This window comes from Cervus elaphus, chromosome 19, assembly GCF_910594005.1.
Source record: "Cervus elaphus chromosome 19, mCerEla1.1, whole genome shotgun sequence".
NCBI lineage: Eukaryota > Metazoa > Chordata > Mammalia > Artiodactyla > Cervidae > Cervus > Cervus elaphus.
Window position 1 is genome coordinate 43828806 of NC_057833.1, and position 15889 is coordinate 43844694.

A 15889-nucleotide genomic window follows, 5' to 3' on the forward strand; every position below is an offset into this window, starting at 1 on the left:
CATTAAGAACTCTACTTCTGTTAAAATGGTCCCTATCTATAAGCTCCTGGCAAACAAGGACTCTGACCCCTACTGGGGAGAATAACAACAACAATGGACAACATTTAACCAGGCTTTTGGCATTATTTTAGGCACTTTTCATGAATCACCCATTGAATCTACACAACAATCCTATGATCTATGTACTATTATTATCCCCACTTGCAACAACATGCACTATTACCTTCCAGGCTCCTCGGTCCATGGAATTCTCTAGGCCAGAATACTGGAGTGGGTAGGCATTCCCTTTTCCAAGGGATCTTCCCAACCCAGGGATCAAACCAGGTCTCCCACATTGCAGATGGATTCTTCACCTTCTGAGCCACCAGGGAAGCCCAAATAAATGAGGGAATTAAGATTTAGGTTAAATAACTAACTCGAAGGCATAGAATCTCAAGTCAGCCTGGATTCAGTTCTGGCTCTATCACTTATGTATATAACTCCCCAGATCTTTATATGCACCTTGAGAATATCACATAGGAATTTGCAGACTGAAGATTTCCTGCCAGTAACATACCTTCCAGAACAACTGGTATTTATGGAAGTGGAATCTGTCGATCAGTTTTTCTGAGCACACATTTACTTCTATATGAGAATTAAAGGAAAGACTATAAAAAGCTTACAGATTCTCTCTTCCTCTCATTCTGTAAAATCAGAGATTGCATAAATCTGAGAAAGTTTATGTGACTTGCTCAAGACCAACACGCCATTCACCTCACAGTGCCAGAAGACTAAAGATAATATAAGTCCTTAGTTCTTCTAGGAATACACCTGGTGACGTGGCTCCCGTAAGATTCTTTAACCACTATATATACTGTCTATATAAACATGCCACAAACAGTCATAGAGCAGCTAGGAAAAGGATAATCTCAAATGGCTCATGTTTTATTTTACTAGCCATAGGGTAAAAGTCTTAGGGTCAAAAGGAAATACATAAAATGCTACAATGTCAAGATTAAAAAAAAAAAAAGCTGAGGAGTTATTTCCTTATGAACACATGTGAATGGGTAAACTATTCAAGGAAATAATTGGTTCTTGTTCAAGCTTTCCACAAATATTATTTGAAGGAGCAGTCTTTAAAATTGAAACACATTCAACAAAAACAAATTTCTAACAAACACCCATCATTTTTCTTCTAGCTATGAAAGCCGAAAGGCAATACTTTTTCTTTATTTAAAAAAAAATCAAGTCAGGTAACTGCATTTATAAGCTAAGATTGAATATTAATTTTGCTCTTGAAAAGGCATGCCACTATAAGAGTAACAACATTACATGTACCAAAGTGTTGCTCAGAATTATATAAATAACCTTGCTTAAAGAAAATCAGCAGGATAACACACACATTTCTTTTTCTTTTCATCTGACTTGTAGGTGTGATTTCACACATACAAATTGTGATATATTCTTAAAGTATAGACAATACTAGGAGAAAATAATAACCCTATAATTGGATATGGCACAGCCCTTGATCTCCCATGACTACTAAAATGTATATGTTTGAGTAGGTGAAAGTGATGTCAATGTCCAGAAAGGTCCCTTGTTAAGACGACAGAACATCTTTACAATTCCTTGCAGACTCCCTTATGTCCTTAATGATTTTTCTCAACTAACCATTTGGATCATGTTTTTGTTCATAGTTTAGCAATACAGAACTTCTGTTGGCTTTGGCTGTGTCTATATACTTATGATTGGTGGTATCAAAACATCATATGTTTAGTATTGTATAGAAAACATAGCTGGATGAGTAAATTTTTAAATTTCCAATTGGATTCATGAAACTCAGATACACACCTTTTTGAAATATTCTTTTTATGCTGAAATCATAGAGAACTTAATACATTCATCAAATCTAAAGAAATTGTACTTGTAACCAGTAGCTAGGAACACAAAATATTAGAAGTCTAGAATCAAAAGTTAAGAAATAAAATTCCAGATTAATTAAACACAAAGTGTAAAAATCAAACAATTCCTTACTAAAACATGGGAGGGTTTTTCTTTTTTTTTAAATAATCTTGGAATGAATGATAGCTTTCTAAATAGAAAAGTTGGGGGCATAAATGCATATTTAAAATAAAGTAAAATAAAGCATGGCAAAAAAATTTAGAGACAACAAAATGAGTGAAGGCATTTGCAACTCACATAACAATGAGCTGACTTTTAAAATATAGATTTCCTGCAAATGATAAAAGACATTTAATATAAATAAATATAAACAAACATTTCATAGAAAAAGAACTGCAGATGGCTCATAGAATATATGAACAAGTGTTCAACCTAACACATAATAAGAAAACAAAGTTTATGATTTTAGATAACAAAGAACCAAAAATTTGATAACACACTGTGTTGGCTAATAAGGAAACAGCCACCCTCAGTGTAAATTTGTATGATGGAGAATGAATAGGTCTTTTTCAAAGATATAAAAAGCACAAAACCTTGACCAAGCAATATCTCTTTTAAGTATCTATCCAAATATGCTTGCGCACATACAGAATGACTTCTGTACATGGATATTGTTTATAGCACAGTTTGTATTAGCAAAACTAGAAAGAACTAAAATATACTTCAAGAGGAAACTAGGTTAAAGTATCCTATTTAAATATGTCCTAATATGGAAAAAGTCTTATAGCTACAACATTTTAAGTTAAGAAACAGTACTCAGCAAGATGATGGTAGTGGTTTAGTCCCTCAGTCGTGTCCAACTCTTGCAATCCCATGGACTGTAGCCCACGTGGCTCCTCTGTCCCTAGGATTTTCCAGGCAAGAATATTAGACTTGGTTGCCATTTCCTTCTCCAGAGGATCTTCCCAACCCAGGTATCAAACCCAGGTCTCTGGCTCTGCAGGAAGATTCTTTACTGATTGAGTTACCAGGGAAGCCCTGGTAGATAGTAGACAGATATAGATATATTAACACATATATATGGATAATGTTGTGTATGTTTTTAATGCACAGACTGCATCTGAAAGAATACCAAGAAATGTGGCCAGATGGCAGAGAGGAGAAGCACAGAAAATCTCTTCTGACTATGTTAATGCGTCCTAACCAAAGAAATACATCCAAACATCTGTGGTTGAACAAAGTTGGGTTTATTGACCCTCAGTAAAGAAGAAAAATACACACCATGGCAGAACTGAGATGTTTTAGTCAGTGCGGTGTAAGCAAGGACTTCCAGATTTGGTCTTAAGTGATTTTTAAGGAGGCTCAAAGAAAGCAGATTTATTCTGGGTTGAACGCTCTATGGATGCAGGTATAGTTCTATAATTGGATATCTTAATAATTCTTATCTGGATGGCAATAAGAACATAGTAACTTCTGTTCCTGGTAATAAAGCTGTAGTCACCCATATAAGCCAGGGTAGAGCAACATTTGATCATCTTGTAGTTTGGACAACTTTCTTGTTTTTGTCTACATTCAGATGTGATTACAGAGTGGTCTCATTTTCATCCTGATCCATCACAGTCACAATGGCCTTTTCTGATCTGGTGTCCTATGAAACTGTTTATATTCAACAGAAGCATACCAAGGCCTGCTGGTAGTACCAATCCAGCTTCTGGTTGTTAAGCACTGTTTTGCTCTTTTTCAACTGTATATCCTTTTATGTGCCTTTACAATTTTTTATCATATATTTATCTATTCAAAATAATTTTTAAATGAATCTCAAGACTGAAGGAGACCTTAAAAGTCAGTGAGTTCTGAAACTGTCGCAACCCTCACCATGTTCTTCCTCTCCCACACCAAAGGAGTTTTTGGGTTTTTTTTCTCATAAATCCTCTACAAGTACAGCATCTGCTTGACTATCTCCAGTTTCACCATTGTACTCATTTATCAGGCAGCTCATGCCATAGTCAAGTGGCCCTGAATATTTTTGTTCAGAGAACAAAGGGAACAATGCATTTGGTTATAATATTTTAATTGTTATCACCCCAGCATGTTTGACCTCTTCAAATGTATCTTCTCCTATGGTAACCAGTGGAGCAGAATAATTACCTTTCTAATTTTATGTAAAATATTCCTATTAATACTCTCCCAACTGCAATTGTCTTTTTTTTTGTGCCAGTGTTTCAACACTGTTCTGCATCTTTTGTTATCATTACATTTGCAGAGATTTTTATCTGTTGCTGCTGACAAACCCATTTGGCTTTGTACTCAATTACATGTAATTAGTCTTTTCTTCATGAACAAAAGATCAGGTGTCCTATTAATTCAATCCAAGATGCTATGGTAAGGTTGGCTAGACCCAATGATGTCTACTGAACCAAACATCACACTTCTGACAGATGCTCATAGTAACAAGATTTTTTTCAAACAATCAAATGCTTTTACTCCTGCCCACACAAAGTAGAGAAAGAAAATGCATTTTAACAGCTTAGAGGTTTATAATTTTCTATTAAAAAGCATGAATACAATTTAAAGCCTTCTCTGATATTTTTACCTCAATCCACACTCAGAAAAGGTAAAAATAAAAGTAACTTGTTTTCACTGGATATTTTTAATTAAAATATGGGGGGGGTCGGTATCAGAAAAAAGTACATTAGTTGAAAAACTGGCAAAATCAGAATAAAGTCTATAGCTCAATTAATTGTACTTACCAATGTTAATTTCTTGGATTTGATAATTGTAGTGTTGTTACATAAAGTGGTGCCCATTAGGGGAAGCTGGGTGAAGTGTACACTGGAATTTCCTATTATTCTGTAATTTCTCTAAAGTCTAACATTATTTCAAAAGGAAATATTAAAAAATACTTAGGTGGATAGACAATGATCTACAGAAACTTTTACACATATGCATAAGGACACATTAATTCATTTGTTTCATCTTTTGTTGAGTGCTTACTATGTATTAATGATCGTTCTAGATTCTAGATCAAAACAAAATCTCTTCACTCAGGAAAATTATATTCTCCTTGGGAGAAGATAAAAAATAAACAGCAACAATATACATTTTAGACCATCATAGGAGCTATAAATAGAAAAAAAACTGGGGTAGCAGAACATAAAGGGTAAAGGTGAAATGTTTAATTTTATTAAGGATGGCCAGGGAGGCTTCTTCAACATCTACAAGATATATTTTAGCAGCACTGTTTGTAATTGCCTTAAAATATAAATGCTTATTATTCATTGAAAAGAGAATGGATAAATGTATTTTGGTATGTTCACGCAATGGGATACTTTACAAAAATGAAAATGAGTGATATAAAGCAAATATATCACCATATATGCATTGGATGGCCATGATATTGGGGGAAAAATACATAAAATTATATACAGTAATGTTCCTCTTAAAAAAGTTTAAAACCATGCAAAACAATGCCATGAATGATGTATATGATATATGCATCATATATATATGAAAAATGTACTTGTAAACCTGCATGGAAGTTTAAAAAAAAGTCAAATTCAGGATAGTTGTTATACCTGGTACTGAAGGGGAAAAGCAGGACTCTACCATTTTGAAAGAGCATACCGGGGCTTCAGATGTAATGATGTTTTTAACTAAATCTTAAGCCAAGGGTTGGGTATCCAAATGAATTTATTAAGTCTTATTATTTTGTATATTTAAAGTCCTTTTAATACCAATGTGTCAATAAATGTATGCAGTAGTTTATTTTAATAAAATATAAGATATTTTAAATTTCTAGTTTCTAAAAGTATGTGACCAAACGTAGTACCCTCAGTGTGTGTGTCATGCATAATGCCATTATGCCTATAAATATACATACATATATATATATATATACACACATATGTTTGTGTATAAATGTATATATTTACATGTGGTTGTAGATCTGCATTAGCCATTGACCCAGCATTTGGAGAAAGAGCACTTGCAACTATTTTTCTAAAAACGTTGAAGTGTTTCTGTTAGTGGACTCCACACTTTCCCCTCTCTGCGACTGCTCTGTGATAAATGTCATGCGCTCACAGGACAGTTGTCTGGGTTACAGTTGCATCCTATTAAACTAAGTATGGCTATTTGGCTCACTTGAATCTATCTTCCTAAATTTATAATTTTTCAATCTTTTTTTAAGTTGGGTGGCTGGTGCTGACAGAGGATATTAATGCTTTCATCTCCAGCCACCTCATTTTATAGAAAAAGAAACCAGATCAAGGGATACCTCAGAGACAGCAGGGGGTGACACAGCTAAGCAACATCCTTGATTCTTTCCATCTACACTTGTAGCTTCATTAAATTTGCATTCAAGTTCAGATGCAATAAATGGAAATTCTACATGGAGAGGGAAGCATCCTTATTCATCTGGACTCAGGGAAAACCTTAAATCATTTAAAGAATTTATTTCCACAAACTCGAACCAACAATGTGAAACACAATAAGCGAATCAACTCCTCAGCAGAAAATGGGCTGAAATTCTCTATAATAAGATCTTTTCTTTATTGTAATTCATATTTTGTAACATGCAACATTAAGTAAACAAAGAATAATTTAGAAGGGGTGGATAGGAGCATTTTCACACTCTAGGGATCATAGAACTTTCCTCAGATCTGTATTTTTCGCTGGCGGCTCAGCTGGTAAAGAATCTACCCGCAGTGCAAGAGATCTGGTTTCAATCCCTGGATTAGGAAGATGCCTTGGAGAAGGGAATGGCTACCCACTCCAGCATTCTTTCCTGGAGAATTCTATGAACAGAGGAGCCTGGTGGGCTACAGTCCATGGGGTGGCAAAGAGTCGGACATGACTGAGCAACTAACACTTTCACCATAAAATATCAAGCTTTTAGATTACCTCATTCAGTTGGATAGAATGTCAGTCTGACCACAAGTAAAAGAAAGAAAGAAAGTGAAAGAAAGTCTGACCAAAAAGTCACATCTATAAAAGACAACTCAATTGGGTATAGATTTAATGAGCATTTACTATGTGACCAGTGACCAGTAATAAAGATCTAGCAGTGAATACAGACAAACTTTGGGAAACAACATAATGCCCTACATAATTTTAGAATAATAGAAATTTCCTCCCCAGGTACCTATATATGATTATGTAGAAATTGATATGGTATGATGAGAGTGGTCATTGCTGACTCTGAGGCTTATAATAAAAATGCTTCTGAAATGCAAATACACTCTGTCAGGCCTTGATGATTTGGTAATTATCAAACTTGTCAGCCCTATAGTTAAATTAGTTAAACATTATTTCCAGAGATGTCATCAATAATCTTTTAATATTTGCATTTCATTTCAAAAAATTGTAAACAAAATTGCAGTTCTACTGGTGTTTATCTTATTATCATATATACTGTAAAATATAATATTTTAATATAGTTTTATTTTAAAATCAATAAATTTGGCCTCAGTCAAGATAAAATAACATGTAATATACAAATGTATATATTCAATATTTACTTTGAGAAGTAATTTTTGTCTTCCAGAAATGATGTTCTAAGACTTATTATAGTATTTTTACTATCCAGTTCTAGGATTAAAACACTACCTTGCACTGGAAAGTATGCCTTGTTTCCGTGAATACTTTAACATCATCCTGACTACAAACAATGGAATGAGAGGAAATTTTTGTCCACTGAGCAGTCAGAACTCCTTCAAGCCTCCTACTTTCTTATTGAGTACATAAGTTCTATCCATTACTGTCTCTTTGCTATAGGAATCATACCAAAAGGGACAAAGGAAAAGACAACTAGCTTACTAGTAGTTGAACAGTCCCAAAGGCAGCCTGGCTGTGCTTTAAGTCTAAGAGACACTAAGCCATACATCTGATTGTAATTGGATTGCACGAAGCTAATGTTCCTTACTGTAGTCGCTGTTTTCGTCCTTGGTCCCATCGATGGTACCATCTGGGTGCATCTGCAGGAAATATCCCTGCTGGCTGAATAACCTTGTCACAATTCCTTTCAGCTGGGGTTCTGCAAAACAAAATGAAATGATTATTCAAGTTTTTATTTGGTTTGTAAAAATGCACACTTGCAAATTATCAAAAATATCCCGTAAGTCAATGCATAAATGCCAATGGTTTAAATACTGAAGTGGCTATTTGGAAAGGAGGAATTTTGGTAACATAGCTTTACTTTTTTTCTTTCTAAAGGCAGATCCATAATATTCTGCAACAGTAAACCAAATGTAAATGAATAAAAGTGAAAGTGAAAGTCACTCAGTCGCGTCTGACTCTTTGTGACCCCATGGTCTATACAGTCCATGGAATTCTCCAGGCCAGAATACTGGAGTGGGTAGCCTTTCCCTTCTCCGGGGGATCTTCACAGCCCAGGGATCAAAACAGGTCTCCCACATTGCAGGCAGATTCTTTTACCAGCTGAGCCACAAAGGAAGCCTAAATGAATAAAAGCTAATTATGATTAGGAAAATACAGAGGTGTGCTAAAAAAGGAGTTATTCCTCTCCCTTGTGCATCTAGTGTCTGGCTTCAATATACCACCAAGCTTGTGGTCCCATTCCAGAATACTGTTCAGACCAAACTGCCAGTGTATTTCCTAAGCTTTCCGCAGTTATAATCAGGTCCTGGAAGACTTCTATTTCTGCTGAATGACAACTATCTATCAGAAACCCCTGGTTTTAAAATTCTAACCAAATTCAGTCTTGGATGAGATCCACAGAATAAAGTTAAACCCTCCATGGCCATGAGATGTCACTGGAAAGTATGTGGAAACAGATTTCACCTTCAGTAAATACATCACCAGAGTAAGCCCCAATACCACAAGAGTCATTTTTCCAGTACAAAAAATAAATAAATAAAAATCAAGCCATATATATTTCTGCAAATATTTCAAACTAGATGTGGTCTTCAGCTTTTAAAATTCCCAACACACTAATACCATCAAACTGATCTTTGTATAACACATTTGAATTTTTGTATAGCCACTAACCATAAATATTTAAAGCTTTTCACTGGGGTACTAGCTGTAGCAACAATCTGTTTTCTACAATATCACTACCATCTTTGTCTCTACTTCAGTGTTTGGTAAAAATTAGACTACTCCAGCACACTTATAGGGGGCTTCCCAGGTGGCTCAGCGGTAAAGAAGCCATCCGCCAATGCGGGAGATGCAGGTTCAATCCCTGAGTCAGGAAGATGCCCTGCAAAGGAAATGGCAACCTGCTCCAGTATTCTTGCCTGGAAAATCCCACGGACAGAGGAGCCTGGCAGGCAACAGTCCATGGGGTAGCAAAGAATTGGACAGGAATGAGCAACTGAGCACATACACACACAAACATGTACTATATTTATTGTCCTATTTCATAAAAATTAGTAGGAAAAGAAAAATGCTGCTTCTGTTGACAAAAAAATGAGGTAAGGATGGGAATCATATGATTGGTGATGTAGTTATGCATTATCCTCAAAAGAGCAATCAATGAATCTCAACTGAGAGTCAGTTCCTTCACCAACTTATTAAACCAATAATAATTCAGAATATCTTTTGGATGGGGGAGCAGGCAATATGCTAAGTACTGTGTGTTAAACTAAACATATTTACTGATGGTTGAATCTAAGTAAGAGTTCCAGTTAAGGATTCAGTGCAACAAACTCTTTGGGAACAGACCTGCTCCCTACGACCATCATGTCTTTTACACCTACGACTAGATCACACATACTTGGGAATGCGAGGCGATGCCTGTATAAACATATCTTCTTCAAAGCAGTCCTAAAAAGTAGAAAAGATGCCCCCCACAAAAAAAAAAACCAACTGGTAATTATGAAGCAGGGTATTAAAAAGAATTAAATTGGAAATTAGGCATTCTGATTGATAACTATGTATTAACACTATGGGTTAAATAAATTCAATATATTTTAAATGTGTAGGCATTACTCAAACTGGGGCTCTGTAACAACCTAGAGGGGTGGGATGAGGAAGAAGGTGGCGGGGATATTTGAGAGAGTGGGGACATAGGTATACCAATGGCTGATTCATGTGGATGTTTGGCAGAGACCAACACAATCCTGTAAAGCAATTATCCGTCAATTAAAAATAAATAAATTTAATTAACAAATAATAATTTGTAGGCCTTAACTTCCTCACCAATAAAATCTGGAAGTTAACGTAAGTGATATCTAGGTCCTTTCTATGATTCTCTATTGACGTTGAGCAACTATGACTTAAAGTCTCTTTGACTTGAGAATCTTCTTCTCTAAAGAGTGCCAGAAATCAATCCACAGATCCATTCTGAATGTGCTGTCTCCATGCCCGCCCCCCCCCACCCCCGCAACAAGGGATATGTAGGGGAGCGCGTATTGATAGCTAGCTAACCTCAATGCAAAAATATATACTGGACCCCTACCATCTATCAAACCCTACCAACCTTCCCAGGCTCAGTTCCAGATCACTTCCCCCAGGAAGACTTGGCTATTATTATGTGTGAGTCACTTTTACAATCAGAGGAAATAAGAAAGTCTGAGCTTCTGCCACAAGGCTAACTGGTTGACAGGTAAATGCTACTGCGGTACATTCAACTCTCGATTTGCACTCAGGAGACTCAGCTTTGAACAACAATTGCTGTGGGGTCCTGAGCAAGTCACTTAGTATCTGAGACTATTCTCCTGATCTGTATAATGGGAAAAAATAATTCTATGCTATCTATCAACATTTAGAATTTCAGATGAATAAATAAATGTAATAGTGTGAAATGAAAAGCCCCATAATACTATAAACTCTAATTAAGGTCTAATTTTTCAACCCTGAAAATTGAGGAAACAGTGTAAGTGAGATGAAGGCAGCATTTTACGAATAGACTTGTCTCCTGATTTACATTCCAGTAAAATATTAATTGAGTTCTTAATGTCACTAAAGTAACCAAAAGACTAAGAGCAGATTATAGAAAGGGAGAGATGGAAAGAAACGGACAACTGTCTTATAATTCATACTTTATTTCTAATAAACTTGATCAGATCACCTTAAGAAGTCATGTTTTGGCTGGTAATGAGAGCCATGGCAGCTGAATCATTAAAGTCTGAAAATGATTTTTTTTTCCATGCTCCTCTTTCTGTAGTGGTAATTAAACACTTCTTTTGCTATGGTGAAGTTATCTCTCTGTTGGGACCCTGGGAATTCAGGTTGGTAACTCCTGTTCAAGATAATGAGCATTGGGCTTGTACATCAACCTCGACTGCCCAGAAGCAGTGCCAGAACAAGCTTAGAGTCTGGGTTTTAATTATATGATGATTTATGAAAGTGAATGTTTTACACTACAGCTGTTTCAAAGGAGATCTGATCATCTATTAAATAAATGCTCTGAACCTAGGATGTGTCATAGAAAGCAGTATGGCATTCCTGACAGGGCTATACCTTTATTATCATCAAACCCTATCAACCTTTCCAGGCTCAGTTCAAAATCACCTCTACCAGGAAGGTGTGGCTGTCATAACGGAGGATCACTTTTATAATTGGGGGAATAAAAGAAAGTGTTTTGTTGTATTTTAAAGAAAGAGGTTTAAAAATGAGACCACTTTTTGGGACATCTAACATTCTGGGTGCATTCAACAAACATGCTTTATATTTTTCAGACTATGCTTAGGGATCTAACAAATCAATAAGACCTGTGCTGTCCTCAGGGGGCACCTAGTCTAATGCATGAAACATACATATATATAATACTAGTGTGGGTAACTGTTAAATTATTAATGGAAGCAGAGTGACATGATACCATAAGGAGCAAGGGACTAATTCTGTCTTGAGGCTTGATGAAGGCACCTCATCTGTCACTTGAAGAGTGAATGCACTTTCATAGGCAAAGAAACCACAGGAAGAGCACTGCAGACAAACAATGGGTAAAGGAAAAAACAGCATGGCAGACTTTGGGAATGATGCAGAATCTGGCCCAGGTATAATATATGGCAGAAGTTTTCAAATGCTGACATGTAGGTAACCGCCTATTCTCAACAAATGTTCATAGGTCAACAGTGAAATAAGAAAAATAAGGTCAATGGAATAAGTTTTATTAAGCTAATTTTATATTCAATTTATATGATTCTCCTTGATTCTAAGATTATGTTTTCCATTATATTTTCATTTTTTAATGAAATGATGGCTATATTATTAGATGGTGAGAAGACATGGGTTTGGTTTATTCCCTTTTGTACTCTGAAGTAGTGTAGCAAATACTGCTAGATTTTCTCCAAAATCCATTTCCTCTTTTTCCTGGGCACCCAGCTAGACCATATGTCCTAGCCTCGCTTGCAGTTAGGTTTGGCAGATGAATGAGTGTCATATGGAATGTTAAGTGGAAGTGATGTGTGCCATTTTCAGGCCAAGGCTTTTAAAAGCAAACATTCTCCTCCACATTTTCCCTTCCTTATTGCTGGCTGGATTTAGATGACAAAGCCCTAGAAGATGTCAACAAAATAGGAGAATTCTGGTGGAAAAAAAGACTACAGCCATCAGAAATACCCACCCTGGACAATCAGGTGAATAAGAACTAGCAGTGGTTGTACACAGTGACTTCCTTCCTAAGAGAATATGAAAAGGGGATGGAGGGTGGGAGGTTACATCACTGCAGAAATCTGACAAATAAAATGCTATCTCAGCCAGGGCGTCAGGGTTAAGGTCAACAGTCATGAAACATGCTGATGGTACCTACTCTTGGTATGATGTGAATGGCACTTTACCTCTGTGATCTTCCTCCCCAAAACCCATAACCCCAGTCAAATCATGAGAAAAACATCAAACAAATCTCAACTGAAGGATATCCTACAAAACAACTGACCAGTACCCCTTGAAACTGTCAAAAAATTAAAAGAAAAAAAAAAGAAATTCTGAGAAAATGTCACAGCAAAAAGGAGCCTAAGGAGATACAACAACAAATGCAAAGTGGTGTCCTTGATGTGACCCTGGAACTGAAAAAGGACATTAGGCAAAAGTTGAGGACATCTGAATAGAGTATGGACTTTCCCTTGGACTGCAAGGAGATCCAACCAGTCCATCCTAAAGGAGATCAGACCTGGGTGTTCATTGGAAGGACTGATGCTGAAGCTGAAACTCCAGTACTTTGGCCACCTCATGCAAAGAGTTGACTCATTGGAAAAGACCCTGATGCTGGGAGGGATTGGGGGCAGGAGGAGAAGCGGACGACAGAAGATGAGATGGCTGGATGGCATCACCAACTCGATGGAGTTTGAGTAAACTTCGGGAGTTGGCAATGGACAGGGAGGCCTGGCGTTCTGCGATTCATGGGGTCGCAAAGAGTCGGACACGACTGAGCGACTGAACTGAACTGAACTATGTTAATCATAATGTATCAATACCAATTCACTAATTGTCACAAGTATACCAAATGAATGTAAGATGTTCATATGGGAAACTTGTAGGATACATGGGAACTTTTTGTACTATTTTAATCTTTCTATAAATGTAAAAGCATTTTAAAGTAAAAACTTTATTAAAAATAATAATTATGGCCGCAAAAGCAAGTAAAAAATGTTACCTTCAAAGAGGTTGGTAAAAAAATAAAGTAAAGCATAGGACCTCAAGTTTAGCACTGATTCCCTTCAGAATGACCTGTCAATTTCCACAGAGTGTTTGACTCCAAAGCCACTCAGAAAAGCTGATACCTGAAGGAGTTATCGAGACATTCCTGCTGCCTTAATGTGTGGTGCTATGAGGTTGTTACCTAAGTATATACTTGAAATCAGAACACAGTCAGAGCCGAGGGAACCTGATCACACATCTCAAATGAATACTAGATTGTAGGAATCAGAATGAATTTTAGAACTGAAAAGGAACTTGGAAGCCAACACCTTCATTCTTCAAAATACCTTCTTTCATTAACATCAAAGACAGAAAATAAAAACTGAGCCTCAGAGGGAAAATGTCTTGTCCAAGGTCATCCAGCCAACACATGGATGAGTTAGGATAAGACTTCTTTCTGATATACTGAATGAACATCAACCTTTCCTTTCCAAAGAACATCCATGACATAATCTGGAGCTTGTGTGGGCTTCAGAACTGGGACTAGCCAGGGTGGGTGGGGTGGGGGAGGAGAGGAAAGCAGAGAAGAAATGAGAAGGAGGAAGGGGAGCACCTAGGTGTGCATCAGTCACATCAGTTATTGAAGTGTGGGAGTGACAAAGGAAAGGGGTTATAGGAAGCTGCAAGAAATATATATGTATGTGTGTGTGTGTGCGCATATATTTGATATTAACATATTTGCACACATATAAAATATGTCAATATAAAATATATATTACATATTGTTGTTTAGTTGCTAAGTCATGTCCAACTCTTTGTGATCCCATGGACTGTAGTCCACCAGGCTCCTCTGTCCATGGGATTTTCCATTTCCTTCTCCAGGGGATCTTCCCAACCCAGGGATCAAACCCATATCTCCTGCAATGGCAGGCGGATTTTTCACCATTGAGCCACCGAGGAAGCCCCATATATACATACATATGATACTAAAATTGGACTGTGTTTATCTAGGGCCAACCTGTTCAACATTTGCACCTAAATTTAGAGAAAGTGTCCCCATGTAAACTCCAATGTAAAATAAAAAATATAAGAGTGATCCCAATTTTGTTATGGAAGTCATATCCAGACAAGTAACAGTACTTATTATGATAATAATGGCTGAACCCATCTACTTCCTACCAGACATTTCCTCTATGATTTTACTACAGTTGTACCTGATACTCACTACTGAATGTGTAAGGTACTTTTTCTCATCGGTCAGGTGAGATGATTGTGATTCACTTACCCAAGGTTCCAGAATTAGTTAAGGAAGAGAGAGCCATTCTCCGGCTCTGTTGGGTCCCTTTAAGAAAGACACTGGTGAAAATGAAACATGTCCAGAGGAATAGGAGCCAAATAAAGAGGGTACAAAGGACTGTCACATGAAGAATGGTTGAATGAACAGTGGATATGCAGCCTGCACAGGGAGGACTCAGGGGACGTGAGAGCTGTCCCCACTTTCTCGAGAGTAGTAGGAAGACAGAAGTAAGAAAAGGCCAATTTGTTCTCAGTGGCTCCAGGGGGACAGAACTAGGGCCAATGGGTGAACGTTATGGGGAGGCAGGTAAAAAAGGACCTTTGTGTAAACTGTATTCACAAAGAGAACAAGCTATCTAAGGAAAACGGTGAGTTTGTTGGCCCTCGACAGAAGCAAACAGAGAGAAGCAGAAAAAAAGCTACAGGTCAGGACAGTAATGAAGGGCACAGAGATCTCCGAAAGCTAAGGCATTCTGCGTGGCAAAGAGAAGTCCTTTCCAGGCCTGAGGTCCTGGAAAGCTTTGAGATAAGCCAGATGGCGGTTAAACACAAGTTCACATTTCTACTTCTTAGTGTGTGCTTAGAACAGGGAATTGAAAAGACTGTTGAGCAAGCATCCTGCAAATGGAGAGGTCTTTGTAAATGTTAAGCATGCTTTGTGTGGTAATTTGATGGTGCTTTTTTTTTTTAATCAGTCTCTGTGGGCTTACAAACAGACCCTTAGTATCAAGGTTTAATGTTGCCCATTTAAAGGAGCTGAGATTGAAGAGGCTGTTAAATTGTGATTCTTGTCGAGTGCTTCCGGGCCTCATACTGCTGCAGATTTCAAAATTAGATTATCAGGGTTGGAAATTGTTCATAAACAGATATACTTCTGACAATCACAGCTAAAGGGTATAGACTAGGGCACATTTGCATACCATACATCAAAGCCCCAGACAAATCAGAGTTTGATACAGGAAGACACTGGAAAGAGGACAGAATTTATCTGGACTTCTGAATACAGTGCAAAAATGACAGTCACACTAAGCTGGGGGAATTTATTCAAAATACTTGTTTAGGAAAAAAAGAGGCAGGCCTGAGACCCCACATTCACTCAGGAGAGTGCAGTGAATAAGGCAGAGATGCCACATCATGGGAAGTCACAGACTCAGCAGAATCTGTCTGCTCA

At 37.1% G+C, this 15889-nt stretch overlaps 1 protein-coding gene across 6 annotated transcripts in view; it reads right to left on the minus strand.

Moving 5' to 3' along the window:
• Window positions 1-15889, minus strand: part of FGF12 (fibroblast growth factor 12) — a 585576-nt gene that overhangs the window by 218057 nt on the left and 351630 nt on the right. For all 6 annotated transcript variants that reach the window (XM_043874199.1, XM_043874197.1, XM_043874196.1 and 3 more), the window contains one exon: window positions 7805-7915. In XM_043874199.1, coding sequence (XP_043730134.1) covers window positions 7805-7915 — 111 coding nt within the window. The remainder of the gene's footprint in view (window positions 1-7804; window positions 7916-15889) is intronic.